At 39.2% G+C, this 19589-nt stretch overlaps 1 protein-coding gene across 1 annotated transcript; it reads right to left on the minus strand.

Annotated features, from left to right (window-relative positions):
* Positions 1-6817: 6817 nt before the first annotated feature.
* On the minus strand, positions 6818-18553 carry RBM17 (RNA binding motif protein 17). Its single transcript, XM_010003952.1, has 11 exons — positions 18419-18553; positions 16945-17061; positions 15903-16069; positions 13829-13926; positions 12815-12871; positions 11242-11383; positions 9001-9152; positions 8214-8287; positions 7752-7850; positions 7391-7463; positions 6818-7251 (listed from the first exon to the last, which is right to left on the minus strand). Exons 1-11 carry the CDS (start codon positions 18539-18541, stop codon positions 7148-7150), a joined length of 1206 nt encoding a protein of 401 aa, XP_010002254.1. The 5' UTR covers positions 18542-18553; the 3' UTR covers positions 6818-7147.
* Between the last annotated feature and the right edge of the window lie 1036 nt (positions 18554-19589).

A 19589-nucleotide genomic window follows, 5' to 3' on the forward strand; every position in this document is an offset into this window, starting at 1 on the left:
AGAGCAACAAGTTCTATTTCACAAAGTCCAGGCTTGGTGAGGCAAATCCTTGCCATGCAGCTAAATCCCTCCCTCACCCCACCCCCCCACTCCCCTTTTTAAAAAAAAATCAGAAATAATGTAATATATTTAATTTATGATGCCAAGATAATGATTTTTTAATATAAAAACAATCGTAGACTCAAGCTTCCTGGCTTTTGTGTTCTCCAAGCTTTGCCTGCAAAAGCACTGCAGGATAAACAAGGACCATCAGTTTTTACCCATGAAGTAAGCAACCTGCTAGGTAGAAATGAAACTAAACAAAGCACTTTGAAATTATCTGGTATAAAGCAAAGTAGAAATAAAAGAGGAGGGTAGAAGGGGAATACATAGTAGCAGCATGATGGCTGCAGATATTTTCAGGACTTGATTTCCTCATTAGCCCTAAATTCCTGACTTCCTCAGAGCTCTTGCAGGTGAATGTGATACTTCTGGGGCAGCATCTGCAGAAGCAACTGCCTTGTGTCGTACGTGATGATGTGCAAAGTTTTAACTCGTGCAGTACAGGGAGATGAGCTGCATGTTCCTCGGACTTCCTCTTACATTTGTGCTTGAAGGAAATACCTGAATTCTGCTTTGATTATAGTTCATTGCCTTATGATTTCTTGCCCAGAAAGGTCTTTAAATTCTGCTGGGTGAGTGCATCACTCTCTCTTCTAAAAAGAGAGATGAAGAGTCATCAGGAATTGCTCCAGCCCATAACCCTTCCCAGTGATGATCCTGCACCACTACATCTGCAGGGTCCCAGCACTTTCCTGAAGTGACTCAAATGACACAAAACCCACCAGTTTTCTCTTCCCATCCTCACAAGAGAAGCAGTTGCTGGAGGAGCTTTTGCTAGAGTATCACTTTAGTTTTGGTTCACAGTTGCTATACGAGTTATACAAGTTCAAAGCAGGGAAGTCCAAAAAAGCTACCCAGCTTTCTGCCTGAGGCAAAAGGTGGAGAAACCTGTGATGAGTTGAAGACCTTTGTCTTGGCAGGACCACATGGATTCCTGAGCTGTTGACTTGCTGCAAGCTCTCAAGTGGAGGCTAGAGATCACACCTTAGAGATTGGGAAAGGAAAAACAACTCAAGGGCACCACCTCAGGTGCTAACTGCCACCAAAAAGTAGCTGGATTCTGGTCAGTAGGTGGTGGTTCTAGAATTGGTGGTGCAACAACCCACTACGATGCCTCTCTCTCTCTCAAAGGGTCTCCTTCCATACAGAATTGCAAATGGTTTAAAAATCCAAACAGCACCTGGAAAAACAGACTTCAGAGTAGCAAATAAAACCTCCAGACAGGCTCTATACTCTCATTGCTCAGCTGACAGCAAATGAACAGACTGATAATGCAATTAAATCCCAGTTCCTCTTTGAAGAACAAAAGCTTCAACCCCTAAAGGTATCAGTTCTCCAGAGGAGTCACTCACGATCACATAGTATTGCAGTTACTGGTACAGAAGGTGCTTGTAAACAACACTGTAAGTTCTCCACAATCACAACCAGCTTGTGATCTACTGGGGAAAGGAGCTGGTCTGTAGTCTTGTAGCTGTTCAGGAACACATTATCAGTGTTAGAGCAGATGGATGCTCTTGCTCTTCTCCAAGTTTTAGAGAATTTTCATTTATTTCTAAGAGTCTGGAGCAGCTAATCCTGGAAATTGTTTTTATTAAATCCAATACAATAATCAATATTAGTCACCATGGATTCACCAAAGGGAAAAGTAATGCTTGACCAACTTGATAATGGTCTACAACGACACAACTGGCTTGGTAGGCAATAGGAGAGCAGCAGGTATTGTCTATCTGGACTTCTGTAATGTTTTCAAACATTGTCTCCTGTAAGATTCTCCTCATAAAGTGGCTGTTGAACTATGGGCTGGGTGAGAAGGTACTGAGGAAGACTGAAAATGGGCTGTATGGCCAGTTCCAGGTGGTGATGAGTAGGACAAAGTCTACTTGGAGGACAATAACTTATGGTATAGTCCAGGGGTTTATGGTGGATCCAGTCCTGTTTAACATGTTCATTTATGATGTGGATGATGGGACAGGTTGTACTCTCAGCAAGTTTACAGATGACACCCACCTGGGAGCAGTGGCTGATACTTCAGAGGGTGGTGCTGCCACCCAGAGGAACCTCAGCAGGCTGGAGAAATGGGCTGGCAGGAACATCATGAAGCTCAGTAAGAAGTGCAAAGTCCTTCACTTGGGAAGGAACAACCCCAGGCATTAACATGGGATTCCATTTAATATGGGATGAATCTGAATCTTGCTTGGGGCCTCTTGCACTACATGCTGTAAGGACAGCAAGTACTGCCTTGTGAGACTTTTGTTTGCTGAGTGAGAAAGATTTAAGACATTTTAGAACCTTTCTGAAGCCTTCCATGTTTTTCTTCTAGCTTTATGAAAACTATGTGGTCACAATGAACATTTTTCTCCTGCACAGAAGGGTAAAATATCTCACCAGACTCAGACAAACCTGCCACAGGAGCCTGATTTCAAATAAGAACCTTCAAAGACAAGGGCTTACACAAACTGCAGCACACAAATTACATCTCCTCCTCAGCTGAATCCAAAGGTCAAGGGTAAGAGCACTTGCCATCTCCTGTTGTTAAAATAAAAAGCAACTCCACAAGGACTGTGGGCTTTGCTTGCATGGTTGCAAATATAGGGCAACAGGGAGTAATCCCAGCTCTCCAGTCAACCTTCTGCATGACCCTGGGCACGACACTTTTTGTACCTGCCTCCCTCCCTCTTGGTGTGGCTGTTCAGCCAGCAAGTTCTCTGGGGCAACAACTCTCACCTTTCATGTAATATAGGCAAAACACTCTTAGATGTTGTTAACAGTGATGTTAAAAACGTTCCCTGAAAGCTCCATCTCATCAGTTTTCTTTAGTCTGACACCAGAAAGGGAAGTGATAGAACTGACAGCTGAAATTCAGCATAGATAAAGCAGAGAACAGTGCACATAACAGAGTCATAACCCTTGTACATAATGATGGGCTCTGAAATAGTTATTACAACTCTGGAACGAAACCTTGGGGTTCTAATAATCATGAAATCAATCAAGTGAATACCTCCCTACCATTAAAATAGCAGACAGGGTTATGAATTAGGAAAAGAACAAGTGATTATGCCACTATGCAAATCCCTGTTTCTTAAGACTGCAGTGTTGATAATGCATTAGAGACACCTAATTCAGCTCCAGGCTGACACGTCCTACACGTCCCTCTCAGCTTGCTGGTAGCTTCAGGACAGTCAAATCTCTCTTAAGTAGGCAACTAATCTAGATTCCCAGAAGTAATGAGAAGTTCATACTTAGCCTGAGAGGAGATTCAGTTATTCAGCATATTAAAGAATAAGAGTATTTATATCAGCACTTAAAACATGGAATTAAAGCTTAAGAAATCAGGCCTGAATACCAAACACTTCATCAGAACCAGTTTAACCAATACTGCACTGCCAAGGCAAATGTATTTGAACAGCTGTCACAGTTTGATTAGTTGTTCTATCACCACTCCCAAGGAGAGGAATCAGGGAAAAGGAACAGACACGTGGGTTAAAATGAAAACAGACTTATTAATCATAATGAACTAATACTAACTCCAATATTAATATATGATATTGTCATACTCAGCTCCAGATAGCAGTCATACTCAGCTCCAGATAGCAGTCACAAGCTGTGCACTTCTAGCAGTGAAGGCTGAATGCACAACTTGAGCTTGACAGCTCCAGCAAGAACACGATGGTTGCAGCAATTGGAGTTGGGTTCAGGCACAACTTGACAGCAGAGATGGATGAGACACCCTTAGAAAGGTAGTCATGGCTGAAGAAACCCAACCCTGCAAAATTCCTGCTATATAGTGAAGGTGGTCCATTTATGGTATGGAATACTTTGGTTGGCCAGCTTGTGTCAGCTGTCCAGGGCTTCACCCCTCCTAGCACACTGCACCTGCATGGCTCAAAACTACCCTCGACCTTGGTCACTACAGAAACCTGCACACCAGAGCTGGGGAGAAATGAAAACAACACATCTCATCTCTTCTGTTCTCACAGAGTTGGCCTCTGCAGCCTCCAAAGCTACAGTTTTTCTCAACAGAAAAATTATTTCCTAACTCTGCCCCAGCAAAACCAGGAGAAAAGGCCACCCTCCTCTTCATTTTCTGTAAAATCCTAAGCTTTCAAGGCACCACACAAAAAGAAAAACAAAAGGATGACTGCTTCGGACCACAGGCACAAGTGTGTACCTTGCAGAAAAGGGTGGATGCACAATTTCCAGTATGCAAGGAAAAAACAAACAAGTAAAACTTTGTAGCTGCACAGAAGAACTCCCAATTAAGTGCTGCTGAGCCTTTTGAGAGGGCACTGATGACTCACAGAGGAGAAAAATAGATGTGTAAGCAGGTAGAGCTGGAAGTGTTAAATAAAAAGCAATTTGAAAAACTATTAGAAATAGAAGTAAGTCAGTAATGAGATTCCAGAGGACACAGGAAGTAGAGAAGTAAATTCAGAAGCAAATTTTTAAAGGCATGCAAGATACAGCCATGGCTGGCGAGGTCTGAGTTAACACATCAGCACAGGCTGAGTGGAAGAATGGACATTTGCAAAAAAAACCCCAAAAAACCCCCAAAAGCCCCCCCTTGCTACTACATTATCTGTGGTAAATAAGGTCTGATGAGGGATCCCAGTCAGTGTGTGATGCTTTTCAGGTTTCCACATTTGTGTTTCCATTTACTGTGGCAGCACCTAGAGGACAACTGCTGACAAACCAGGCTCCAACATCATGTATTTGTACAGCACCCAGCAAAGCAAGTACCCACAAAGATATGAAACTAAGGCAATGTAGGTCTGCTGACACTTTAGGAGGAGGTATGCTTATGCTGTCCTAATGACCCCATGGTACAGAAAAAAACTTTATTTATAGCATGAATCCCCTAAACAAAACGCTACATGAAAAAGTATTCTCCCCTACAAATCCAGGAATAAACTTTCCCTATAAGTCTTCAACAACAGTAAGGGTTTTTAGAACTAAATGGTTCACAATTTGCCAGTAAAGCAATTCTCAGCAAATGGAAAACCTTCAAGGCATCAAACTGGAAGATCAGAAGTTGCTGTTGTAGAGAAAACAGCAGAACAGCTTGTTAAAAGACAAAAAGCAGTCTGTATACCTCAGGAAACGCATGCAGCTTGTCAGTCAGAACAGAGGTACTTGCTGAAATAAGAGCCATAAATCATGCTGCTTAAAGCCAAGTCATATTTCAAGCTAAGCTCAGATCATACTAAATCTGTTATCAGGGCTGAACCTTCTACAGCATGCCAAACTGATTGACTTTTATAAGCAAACCTATGCTGATTCATATTAGGCTAATTGCTTTGTTTTACTACACAGTAGCAAAGGCCTAAAGTGTTGCTGAAGGTCAAACAAAAAACTAACAGCAGAGTGTCAATAACAGAATCTGGATTCTGTTATTGCCCCAAGTCCTGTGGTTTTAGTATTAGTCAGGCTGGTTCCTCACCTCTGATGCAGTGAGGTTTTCTAATGGTGGTTGACAAGGATTGCCAACACCAACACACGTGGTGTAGAAGCGTCTGACTCTGTGGGAAGGCCTTGAGCAACAGGAGAGTAAGGAAGCCAACACACAGCAGGTAAAATACAAGGTTTTTTTAAAAAATCATTTTCTGTTTTACAAGCAAGTGTTTGTACAGAGATTGGTGGAACACAAGCAGACAAAATAAGCAAAACACAAGACCAAGGGTTTGGTATATAGATCTGCAGCCAAAACTTTCTAGAAGGGCAATAACTGAAGATATTCACAGGGTTAATCAACTACAGGTCTATACCCCCTCCCCCCAATACCCGTGTGTAACAGGAAGGAAAAAGACATCCAGAACCAGCTTCCTAACAGCTAAAATGCCCTTAGAGCTCGCATCCATTTTAGTATCTGTACAATTCTAGCTGCAATGGAGCACAGAGACAACTGCCACCATTGCATAGCCACCTGTTGCCAACTCTTTATCACATACTGTTCCCAAAAAAAAGCAAATGTAAAACCAGGAGAGTTTTATGCAGTATTTTACAACAGACCAAAAAAAAAAAAGAGAAAAAAGATAGACTTACAACTGTGCTGTTTCACAGTTTAGTTCATCAACTCTTGAGATTTTCATACAAGAATTTTTTTTTAATTTGGAAACTTCCACTGGCATTTCTTAAAAAAACACAAAACAAAGGCCTGATCCTGATGTTATTTGACTTCAACCATATAAAGAGAGAGCAAATGCTAGGTTAAGCAAAGGTTAATTACCTACATGTGAAATTAGAGGAAATGAAAATCTGATAACTGGCCAGATCAAAGGATGAGTTTCCCTCAGTTCTACCTATAGCATTTCAGTAATCAGTTATCCCTGGGTATTTCTAGTAAAGACTGCCTGACAGCACAGAGCTCCTGCTAACAGTTCACTCATTCTGCTTCAAATAGCTAAGCATTTAAAATCCTTCCTCCTTCTATTTCCCTGGGTTAAGCATGTATTTTTTTTGGATTTGGGAAGAAAGACAGCTGCATTCCTTGTTACTTCAGTCTCCATTCTGGCATAGAAAGTATTCTCCTGGAGTCAGGAGACAACAAACTAGCTGCCAACTGTCCAATGACCCCAAATCACTCTGGCGTGCAGAGAAAGGAGGACTTATGAGAACAAGGCTGTAACTCTGCAAGATCCCATCAAAGAGAAGCATGATAGAACAGTCCTTTTCCAAAGCTTCCAACTTATTGTGGAGGCATCACAGGGATTCCACGATGAAGGACCAGAACGAGGAAGGCAGGAATACAGACAAAGCATTTTCCTCAGCAGTGGGTTTGCAAAAAAGAACAAAGTCATCTGAAAGCTTGACAAACCAGGATCCCCAGAGTGACAAGCAGAATTGTGCAATTCAAAACCACAAGACGTGAATCTGACTTTCAAAGGGCTTTATATTACAAAAAAATGTAAGTCACAACGAATGCGAAAAATCCATTCAATGAGGCTTGTTTCCAGTTTGCTAGGAAAGCTACTTTTCTCTTCCTTATTCCCAGCCTACAGCTGAAAACGTGATTGCCAAAACAGTGACACCTTGAGCTAGATTTTTAAAATCAAACTTGCTCTGCCAGATCCAACACTCTGAACTTGTCCAGGTTGTAGAAACAAGCCTTCACGACTCTGCCTCCGAAGTATCTTCCATTTAGATCCACAACAGCTGGAATTGAAATCCAAGATCAAATCAGCAAGCAGCAATTAAAATAAGTAAAGATTTCTTTAGCTAAACAATATCATCAGTGAGACTGTTCAGTCCACCCAGAAGTTAACTCCAAGCTCCACACAAGTTAGTATCCTACCTTTAATGGCAGATTCAACCCGTTCAAACTCTAAAAATATTCTTACAGCTTCATCATCAGGGGCACCAGGAATCTGAAACAAAACAAAACCAGAATTAGAACAGTAGCAAAAATACTGTTCTAAATTTTTGTTTTTCACAACAGTAGTAAAGAGAACACAGTAAAAAGGATCCAAAAGCACAATATCCACAGATTTTTTTCCCAGTTTCTGACATTAAAAGTTTGTATCTCACACACAAAGGACCCCTGCAAGATCTTCTAACTTGTGCCCCTTTCCCTCAGGCAGTAACAAGCCTTTTATGAGGGTAAGTGCCCAGTTTGCTTTCAAAGCAGCCAAAAAGAAAGACAGATTATCTCTTACCTCAAAGATGACACATTTCCCAACCTTGCCATATTTCTCACATTCCTCCTTGGTTTCAACTTCTAGGTCTTCATCCACCTCCCCAGCACCTACCATGTTCTGAAAGTTAAAAGAACAGAAATAACTCAATTGATGCAGAGACAATGAGGTTGGCAAATCACAGATGCATGCAAGCTTTGACTACGAATACTTTAAGCTTCTGTTTACCAGTAAAGAGCCCCGGGAGAAAATTCTGTAGTACTAAAACAAAGTAACTGTATAATCTAAAGCAGTGTTGATTTCCAGTCACAACGTGTCTCTCAAGAAGACATGTTTTCTCCACAACACAAAGCACCATGTAGATACAGGGCAGAACCATTCAAACTGTACACTCAGTGAACAGCAACACACAAGTTTAAACATTTCAGCCAGTCACACATACTGCAAAAAACACCAAGATATATTCTCTTAATCCCAACTTACCCTTAGTAAGACCACTTTAGTTGGGCATTTCAGTATCTCAGTCAATGGGTTAGAATCTGCCTTCTTGCCTGCTTCTGCAACAGTGAATCATGGAATAATTTCAGATTAAAGCTCATTTAAACTTTATATGGGGGCTTTTATCAGTATCTTATTGCTATCAAACAAAGGAATAAAAGCCACAAAATGTATTTTCATCTTCGTGATGAATAGTCATCCAGAACTTCTAGCTACTTGGAAAGACAGTAAGAGAAAAAATCACTTCTACAGAATGTGAATTAAGCTAGAACACTGACAATGTACTTTTTATTTGGTACAAAGAATTTGTAGGTTCAGAATTGTATCACATTCCCCAAGAACTAGAAATCAGATCTCCTGACTTCCAATACTTGTGCTCAGGCAAAGGTGCTGTTACAGGAAGTCCGGGTGTTGTGTCTAGACCAGACAACAGCAGGGAAATGACAGCAATATCTAAAGCACGTGACAGGGAGAAAGCTGGCAAGAGTAGAGTAGGATCATCCCTTTAAGAGAAAAAGCTTCCAAACTCTAAAGAAAGACAACTGATGGAGGAAGGAGAGGATGAGCTAAAAAAAAAAAATTAAGAGTACCACTTAAAGATAAAACAGGTACATTTTAACAAGCAAGAATACGAGCCATTCTTCCAACTCTTAATTAGTATTTTCTGCAAGAACACATGGTAAAACAAATAATCCAGAAGCTTCCACTGAGCCCAAACTACTACTCTTCCCTGACCATTTTGCACAAACTTATTGGTGTAGGACAAAATTACCTTTCTCTGCGGCCTCGCCAACAATGATCTTGCCACCCCTCTTGCTTGTTTTCTCTACTGACAGTGCTGTGCTCAGCCCCTGTTCGTGTTTTCCCAGCCCCTGGCCCTCTCTGAAGCCATACTTCTGCATGATTTTATGAGCTACTGTTCCTCTGCAGAAAAAAAACCAACACAACACCACAACAAAAGAAACATCAGTTAGCAAAGATTTCTTACACAAAACTTGAGGACTGCATTTCTCCTGAGTGCTCATTCCACCTCTTAAAAATCTCATTACACAGAGACAGAAAACATAAGAGCTTCTATACAACTTTAGTGTGTAGCTTCTACACAACCTAGTGATTTCACAGCACACTGTGAAGATTACAAGTGCTGTCTCTGAATTACTGATAGAGGAGTTGGCAGAGAAGCTAAATAAAATTGTTCATAATTTTACAAATACAACCCAACTTCCAATTAGCAGTGCAAGTCAGCACCACACACGCCACAGAATGGTTTGAGTTGGAAGGGATGTTTAATGATCATCTAGTCCAACCACTCTGCCATGGGCAGGGACATCTTTCACTAGATCAGACTGCTGACAGTAAATCACAAATCAGATTAGACAAAGCTGTGTTTAGTTCAGTTTCTTATCTTTAGCAGTGGCTGGTATCAAAAGTTTGAGAGAAAAGGCAGATGTGGAAAAATCTACTCCCCACACTAGATCATATTTCACTACATATTAGTTCCAAGTTGGTGTCAACTCCAGAGTACATGGCTTTGCTAGTCCTTCTGTAACAAATTTGGACATTTTTTGTGTTCATTTACATGTCTCTCATTCTGAATTTTCAAGAACAAATAAAAATGAAGTCCCACTGAAGGAGTATTTAGAAGCAAAACATACCTACTTGTGTTGACAGTTCTTTGGAGACCATAGCTACATAAGTCAAGACACAAAAAAATGCCATGGTATACTAGTTTAAACCACTGTAAGCATTTCATACTCAGTCACCTCTATTTTATCAACAGGTGCACAAGATTACATAGAAAACACAGGATCAATAACTACCCAACTCTTTTCTAAGAATACTATATAAAACATACAAAGGCATTAAAAAAAGGCTAAGAAGTCTGTCTATGTAATGCTGAAAGGTTCAAACACTAATTCACAGAATAAACAGTAGCCACTGTGATTGTGTGGTTAGAGACAGGCAGGTTAGGTCAAGTTTTAGCACTTTCTACAATGAAGTGCAGGTCCCAGGGTACTGCTAACTAGAGGTGGTAACAACGCATGAACCAGTCCAACAGTACTGAGTTTGGTTATTCTTTTTCCTGGACAATGTAAAAAAAAAGGAAGTGTTTCAATCAAAAAATGCATTTAAAATGTCTCCAAAATGGAAAAGCAGTGTGATAATGTAATACACTACACTTTTATGCCTGTGTTTGTCCTGCATACAGTTTTGACAACACTGAGGCTGCATTTCCACAACGCCCAATGTGACTGATAAGAGGACCATATCTAACCACTACACCTTTTAAATGGGGTCTCTAAACTGTTTTTAACTATAAATTTGACTTCATTTTGTTGCCACAGTATTAACACAAGCATTATACATGATGCTAATCCAAGGCAGAAAAGTAAATCTAAAAAAGCCACATCTGCTACATTTGTAAAAACATACTTTGGACTTCTGAACAAACCAACAAAGCAGAGCTGAAATAATTCACCCACTGGTACACAGCAAATTTAAGACAAAGATAGAAAAGAAACCTGGAGGAACTAACATGTCATCTGTGTTTTCCTATATACTAAACAGCTTGGCTTGTACAAGTCGTAAACACTTTACATTGGAGCGTGGCTCCAGAGCTCTTAAATGACCAGCCTGGAATGCAACCACCTCAAATGCATTTCCCTTGATTGAGTAAATAATAAATCACAGAGTCATAGAATGGTTTGGGTTGGAAGGGACCTTAAAGATCATCTAGATCCAACTCCCCTGCATGGGCAGGGACACCTCCCACTAGGTAAGGTTGCTCAGAGCCCTGTCTAACCTGCCCTTGAACACTTCCAGGGATGGGACTCCCACATCTTCCCCAGGCAATCTGTTATTTTCTGAATCCTGCCAGTTAGGACAATATGCACCCAGATTAACCACATACATGGAATGGGCTGTGTTCTCTACAGATGAACTATTTTAACCTTTGGTTTCCATCACCTTCTAAGACCTTTTTCCACAAAATGTGCTGAAGTCAATAAATTACCCCATGTTAGCAAGGAAAGAGTTGCTAGGTCCTGTGGGGGAACGAGGTCTCTCTGGCTCATCATACACTGGGGGAGGAATAGCTGCTTTGGAAGATGGTGCCCGAGGTCTGGACTCCTCTTCATAAGGAAATGATGCTACAGCTGAAGAAAACAGATAGTTTTTTCAATAAAGTACTTTGCATGAACGACCTACTTGTTATGAACACTAGAGCACTATGCCTTCAGTCTGACTCATTTACAGACAGTTCTTCATCTGCACATCTGTACTTTTTTTCTGCTTTAACACTAACAAACTATGAAGAAAAGTCTTCCACATAAATCCAAATCAGAAGAATGTTTCCTTTGCACGTTCTGCTTTAACATCCCCTCATCTCTCTCTCAGAAACAAGATTTGAGTTGGGTTATTCTGAATTTTCCTCACTGGATATACAGCAAGTTTGTATTCACAGGTGTATAGTGCATGGTCAGACTGTGAAGCCTTAAGAGGCACAGGTAAAATATGGGTGAGGTCCCTGTCGTTGAGTCACTGAGCTTGAGCTGCAATAAACCCACTCCATGACAGAACCAGGGGTCCTAACTTTACGAGCCTCACAACTTGGCAGGAAGGTCTTCCTGTGCTCTTCCTCAGCAATTTTCTCAGATTTTTCCAGCCTTCCTTTGAGCATCAAGGAACAAGCTGCACAAAGGTTTCCTTGAGAGATCATGTCACATTTTGAAAGCTTTTCCCCACAAGATATTTGTAATATTTCCAGCTTATATTTACTTTTTCTTGACAGCAACCAATTGCTCCTAATCATTTACTCATAACAATCTTTGTTTTTAATGCTTACACCCTTCAAATGCTTTCACTCTTGTATCATTCACTTCCTCCAACAAGCTACGTTTTACTTGAATCTTCCCATTAAAAAAACCAGGACTCCAAAATAAAAGTATGCGTGCATAAGATTCTTATTTCTTATTATTTTTTAACAACAGATGGAACGTGCTGTACATTATTTTAGTTCTAAAATGTAATGACAATTAGATATGAAAAAAATTGAAGTTTTGTTCTTATAGCAAGGTTATGCCATCTAGCGGACAACTGCAAACCACAAGCCATCTTCACTGAGGGTAACCCTAGTGCACACACAGCTCTTCAGCAAACACTGTATCCCTCAAAAACTTACAAAATTCTGTCTGCAGTGCACAACTCCTTCAGTTGTACATCTTCAAGCAGAGGGTAATGGAAAAATCCTCTCTCCATCCTGTGGAGGTTTCTAGTCTGCAGATATTGCCTGCAACATTTCTTCTTTCACATCAGAAATGAGTAACTGAATGTGGTTGGAATAGACCAGCTTGCCCAACCTGTTCTCTATTCTAAAGGTTTCTTCCTTTATTGCTACAGATGTGAAGCACAGTAGCATCATAGGCTGCCCACAGCTTCTTTCCCCATCAACAAAGAACTATTTATTACAAGTTCTTCGGCCACAAAGAACCATATGGGAAGAGTGGCAAGAGTTAACTGATTAGAAAGTTGAGTGAGAAATACACCACAGTGCTTGGTTTTAGAGAACTGGATTTTAGTGTACTTACGTTCTTTGTCCTTCTCAACAAGAGAAGTGGGTGGTGCAATGGCAGCTCCTCCCATACCTATGGACAAAATGAAGGACAACACATTACTATGATTAGGCTCTGCTGCCCAAAATAACTTAATTGAATCTTAACACAGGTTTTGGCTCCTTACCAGTCAATTCTTAACATCTCTATCAACAGAAAACTAGCAAGAGAGCAGCCTGGGGAGTTTCAAGAGTGAACTAGAAATGAATGAAAAACACCTCAAGGGAGACAACATCAGACTGCAGAGATGCACTATGTGTGCTGTCTATCATAAACCCGTTTTATAGGATTTCAAAATTAAAGACCACAGTGAAACAAACCTTCAGTTCTAAAACTGTTCAATCAAACCCAATGATAAAGACAGTCTCTTCAAGATGAACTACACTTTCAAAAAGGTCAAGTACAAAGTCCCTTCCATATTTTAATGAGCAATATTCTAACGTTAACCCAAACTTCCAAGGTAGAACAAATATCTGACATGCCCCTTGTCAGAAATTTTCTTCTTTAAAGTAACAACAGATCTGAATTATTTACTGTACCTTTGTTGCTGAAAGAGAATAAAATTTAATTCTCTTCATGCAAAGACACATCTCATCACCCAGACCTACATCTTCTACCTAGTTCTAAGGGCATTCAAACAACAAATGCAGGAATTGCAAGATCTTACAGTGAAAACACAACACTGATTCTCGCAGCCTTTTACCTCACACCTCACCACTTTCCTGGAACCTACACCACACAGAAACTTAAAACAGGTATCTGCAAACTAATGTAAAAAGAGGTCTTTCCACAAGTAGTTCAGCTGCCATCTATGGCCACTGAAAGAACAGTTTTCTGCATTACAACATTTATGGTGGATTAAAATGCTAGGTGTAATCTAAATGACTCAGAACTAACAGCCTACTTCTCAGCTGGGACAGAAATAAAGATTCCATGGAACAGGATTGTGAATTCCCTCCTTCTCTTTCCCCATCAAAAACACAAACTTACTTCTTTTTCGTCTCTCCCTTTCATAATCTTCATCTTCATCAGAATCTGGATCTGGTCTTCTTGAAAACCCACTGGCTTCATGTCTGTCTTTACGTCTTCTAGGAGACACAGCAAGTTAGGATAAGAAACCATCAAAGTTAACTCTTTGCTTTCATTTTTGATGCCACCTTTGCAGTGTGAATGATATTGCTATAATCTAGAATTAGTTTTAGATTTTAGAATATTTTTAGAATGTTTCTCATGAAGGTCTAAGTATAGACCTTTACTTTTTGTTTCTTTACACTTTTATCCTCATGGAGTATATTTTATAAAATGTTAGACAGATCCAAACCAAGATAATTTTCCACTTCCAAGTCAGTAAAGGAGAATGTATGGAAATGAGGAAGCATCTGAATATAGCTAGTCGAAACTGACTACAGTGATTGAAAGACTGCAGTGGAAGAGGTGTTGTATGGAATCAAATAACAGATATTATTTAAACACCCTGCTTTGAACAGAATCCATTTTAAATTCTCAGATGCTATTTACTCTGTAAATTAAACAAACAAACAAAAAACAGCCTCAGATTCCCAATCAGAGGCTATTTACTCTGTAAATAAAAACAAAACAAAACAACCACCAAAAATCATACTGTTTAAACGTTATTAAGAAGTTAGCTTGGCAACTCAAATGAGATTCAGGCAAGTCTATTAAAACTTTTAACATTTAGCTGATAAATGCTTCAAGAATTGTCTGCACTTCAACTGTTATTTATTGTCTCAGGAAATTAATTTTTTTGATGCTTTAGAAAAAGGAGAAGAATTTTTTTCCCAAAGTTATGCACACAGTTTGGTGCATAAATGAGATCTCCTTCCCAGCACAACTATTGAAATTGTGCTACAAGATGCTAAAAATAGCATGACTATGAAACCAGACAAAATTTCTGAATCTCTACACTGAGAATTTAAAACAAACTTACACTCTGTTGAAAACAGCTGGGTTATCACAGAGAGTACATCTCATGCAAGTTTGGTCAAGACTGTTTCCCCAACTTTAAATTATGTATGTATAACATATTTTTCACTTCCTCTCTCTTAATTTTATATATGAAGACTACCCTATTAGCCCACATACAAATTACAGGCTCAACTAAATAGTGATCAATGCTGAAGCTGTGGGAGTGACAGCCCAGATTTCTGAGACCTTGCTTGCTAGTTGTAGTACTACACAGCCTCAGGCATTCTTCCTCCACCAGAACAAGGAAGAAATAACTGAGAGAAGAGGGAGAAGCCTAGATTACTAAAAATATTGATTAATTTCCACAATCTAAACAGAGCAACAGAATATTCCTCTTGTAATTCCTTAGAGTTTAGATGATTTGTACCATGATGAAGCTACCTTATTAATTTTACTTAAAATATACAAATAAAATCTTACTGCTTGGGTGGCAGATGTTTCTGCATTCAACTTCTTTAACATGATTAGAGAGATATCACATTACAGGGAAAGGGCATTAAGATAATTAAGTAGTTATTTTCTTTTGCCCAGAGATAAAGGAGTTAATAAATACACAATTAACTTACTCAACCTGAATGCAGAATATTAAAAAAGAAAACACAACTATGCCTCTCAAAGGCTGTGCTGAATGCATTCATGTATCAATCTGGAGTATTTAAAAGCAGAAAGGATGATTTATCTTTGAGTGTGGAAAGGTATTTCTGTAGTTACACTGACAACAAATGCTCTAAAATACCTGCAAGATCAAAGTCTGATCATGACAGATGAAGCACCCAAATACTGCTGCTACTACAGAAATAAACATATAAAAACCTAATTATTCCATTTCAGCTTGTTCATTACAAGCCAAAGAGGCTGTAAACATGACAAATCCTGGGATTTTTTCACTGCTAGGTGACTTTAGTGAGAGCATTAGAAGACAATAATTAAAACATTGTGCTTGTTTCTACAAGCCTGCAGTATTCTTCACAAAACCTTTAAGACTTTCCCTGAAGACGTTAAGATAAAACTAAAAAACCTGATGTTTCTATTCTTTACCTAATTGTCAATATGCCAGGAGTCAAAACGAATGCCTTACTTTTCTCTTTCTTCAATCTCCTTTTGCCTCTCCAGCTCCCTCTGCCTCTGTCGTTCCTCTCTCTGCCGTTTCACCACCTTTTCGTAGTCATTTGGGAACATGGGATCATACTCATCTGCCAAAGGAATCAACACATCTCCTGCAGAAAAACCACTAGGCACAGGATCCTGAAAGAAAAAAACAAACAACCAAGAAAAAAAAAGTTTTTTCAGCTGAGATCTGAGAACAACATCCAGTCTAACACCTCCCTCTCACTCCCAACGCAAAACTCGAGTCCTGACTTCCATACCTATCATTTCACCCAGTCTCTCCCCATCTCAAATTTTTCCACATAGAAAGATTCAGCCCACCCACATCCCCCTGCCAAATACAAAGCAGCACCAAATCAGCACGGACAAGACATTTCAACACTCATCAATCCATTATTAGAAGTATGATGACAACTTGCTTTTGCAACCATCTGCAAGGGCTCCTCCCACACAGTCTCATCAGTCTTTTCCTCACCTGCTATTGTAACAATGGCATAGCTGCACAGACTGTTCCTCTCTCATCTGAAATAGCTACTTCAGAACCATTACTTTTGAAAAACTTCCAAGGAGAAGGTTTCTTTTGATTCCTTACCACACAAAGTCTGTTTTAAAAGGTTAGATGGCTTTTCTTTTATTTTTATATTGATTGCTATACAGGTCCAGTTCCAACACTGGTGCAATTACAATTACACTCATTATTTATCCAACCAAATTCCTGTCCTGCAAAGTACTTTGAAGCTGTCAAGGAGAAATACACTAAAACACTGGTTTATTTCAATTGCACACTAATGTTGGTAATTTCATGTTATGTCACATGGAAGTCTGTATAAAGTTGAAGCATTCCTTAATTAAAAAAACCTCTGAGCAAAGGAAATTAATTTCAGAAAATAATCACTTCTTTGACCACTAGGAAAGATGATGGAAAAAAAAAAAAAAAAGAGATTGTAGTCCAAGAATTCCAACTTCAAAATACTGGTTAAAATAGCTGGACTTTTTAGCTGCCTTGGTCTTACCTTTAACCCAGCTGCTACATGAGGTGGTGTGTCCACAATCTGTCTCTCATCAGAAGTGCTGCCTCGTTTCAGGTCAATCACTGGAGCAAGGACTGTTGTTTGTTTTGATCTCTGACTCTGAAAAAAAATAATCAAAACACAGAATGCCTAAAAAGGATACAACAGTTTTCTAAAATGAAGCTTTCTTTATGTACTTACAGCTGGTATCTCCTTTTTATTTTTTTTTTTTTAATTTTACAAGGATGAAAAACAACTACTGTCTCAAATTATTCACTGTGCAAAGTTCAAGATATCATCTCAGTTTATTAACTACACTAATCCTCAACCTTTCTAACCACCTCTGAGGTGGATAACTTAGTGTATATGTTATGTTTTAGTGGAGACAGAGGCCACTCATTTCTGAGACAGCTGCTTGCCAACTATTATTAAAGAGCTGCTGCAGAAATACAGACCTGATGCAGAATTTCAAAGAACACTTCAATGAAACCATTACATACCTTTCTTTTTAAGCAAGTGACATCAGACTTTGCTTTTGCATTCACTAGAACACACAGAGGCAGGTGAATGGTCCTTGGTTTGGAGAGGACCAGAAAAACACATTAAAAATCCAGATGTTCTCTTCAGATGAGTTTGAATCAAGAGGGTTTGTTTTGTTGTTTTTTTACAAATGGGTTTAGATTTATTCCCAAGATCTGCCATTCTTCATATTTTATCATCTGATAAAATATATCCATCTATTTTGAACTTTGAACTTCCCAATTTTATTGTATTCTTTTATTAATCTATGCATACACTGCATACCAGTTACCTAGACAAAGAATATATCTAATATAATAATAGACATATAGACTTCATTCAAGCAGGTTGTTTCAATGATCAACTAAACAGTGCCCTCAATTTTAGAAGGATAAATCAGGAGTAATTCTAGTGAAAAAATGCTGTGCCTGTTGAAGAACTCAGTAACTATGCTACTACTTCTTTTATAATCAAGTAATCTCACTTTAGAACACCACAAAGAACACACATGTCCTGCCTGAACCAAAATACCAAAACTGCTTACTGAAAAAGGGTGAAATAGTGTGGCACTAGAAATTGTTGAAGCTTGTGATGCTTCATGTGAAACTTGTGAAGCTTGAATCACAGTGTGACCCTTACTTCAAAAAAACCCCCAAAATGTATAATCTCATTACCTTCAAAGTTATACTGGAAAATCAGCTTTTGGCTCTGCTGGTTACAAAATATGAAGCCTGCAGTGCACACATCAGTTCCAAATTCAGTTTTAATTTTTCAAGACTCCAAAAGAACATTCCCCCTTGCATCCCCCCTCAGTTCTCCTAGGCTTCTCACAAAAAATTCAGACAAATCCCAGCAAAATTACCCCAGATTGGTAGTCTTAAGGTCCCAAACCTTCCTCAGAGCCCCAAACACAAAATAAGTTTGAATACTAGAAAGTAAAAATACAAAGGGACTATACCTTTGCTTGTGTGAGAGCTGCCTTCTTCACCTGCAACTGAGACTGTAGCAGTTTGAAATTTTTGGACCAGCCTTCTGTTTTAGAATCGCTGGTCTCAACACCCAAGTCATCATAAAGTGACATTTTCTCTTCAATTTAAAACTAAAAGACAAAAGAAAAAAAAATCCAGATGACATAACAAACTTATGTTCAGAGTTTCTTTGCTACTAGTCTGCATGTTTGTAGGCCATGTTTTTATGTATTTTTTTATTTGTTAGTAGCAGACACATATGACTCCAGTAAGGCTGTTTAAAACTAACTGTTTGAGAGGCAATTAATACTGTTCAAACATTAACAGCTGTTGGAAACTTCAGGCTTTGAAGAAGCTGTTCTGTAGCCTACACTGGTATTTTGATGTTCACAAAGAATTTCAACATGATGTATCAGACCAGCCTCAAGACTTGCAAATCTAAGTAATTATTGTCTCTGCTGACCTTAAAAAACTATCTGCACAAATACATCAACACCAATTCCAATCACTTTTTTAAATTTCACTGGGTGTTTTTGCACCACTGTAAAGGAATATTTTTCTTATAGTAGATACATTTGCCAGAGCATTGTTGAGTTACACAACATGTAAAGACAGAACTTACATATGCATACAACACACAACATGCACACGTGTGAACACTGATATCTATAAAACTACATAGGAAACAACATCAACAGCACAATGTGAAATATATCACTTTGTCTAATATTGCACCTGGCATGAACAGAATTTGAAAGAAATGAGAGATCTATCACCTGTCAGCTCATTATGTAGCCTGTGACAGGCTTGGATTAAAGTATCTTCAACCAAAAACTTTAACTGCTTAATTCACTGCAGGACCAAAGAAGACCAATAGTCTGCAGTGAAAGCCTGACTCTGCTGACTCTACAGCAAAGCTGATACCACAGATCTGACAGACACTTACATTTAGGGGAACCTGCCAGCATACAGGAGATGATGCTGCTATAGATAGAGCTTATATGCCTTTAAACCTGTGGGAAAAGTCTCAGATGCAGCAGACAGCAACCATAGGCCAACTCCAAAAGGTGGCATGCTCAGCAATCATTTCAGAAGAACAAACAACTCAATCCTACAGCGAAATACATACAACCAGGGCTCAGCAGAACAAACTGCCCTGCA

The sequence above is a fragment of the Chaetura pelagica genome, unplaced genomic scaffold (assembly GCF_000747805.2).
Source record: "Chaetura pelagica isolate M959 unplaced genomic scaffold, ChaPel_1.0 scaffold518, whole genome shotgun sequence".
In the NCBI taxonomy this organism is placed as follows: Eukaryota; Metazoa; Chordata; class Aves; order Apodiformes; family Apodidae; genus Chaetura; species Chaetura pelagica.

Excerpts from the sequence above, each read along its gene's own strand:
- RBM17 (XM_010003952.1), bottom strand. The coding sequence starts at position 18,541 with ATGTCACTTTATGATGACTTGGGTGTTGAGACCAGCGATTCTAAAACA. Across the intron at positions 11,384-12,814 it reads TGTTGAGAAGGACAAAGAAC|CTGTAGCATCATTTCCTTAT; the intron begins GTAAGTACACTA and ends TGTTTTCTTCAG. Across the intron at positions 9,153-11,241 it reads TCTTTCCTTGCTAACATGGG|AGGAACAGTAGCTCATAAAA; the intron begins GTAATTTATTGA and ends TTTTTTCTGCAG.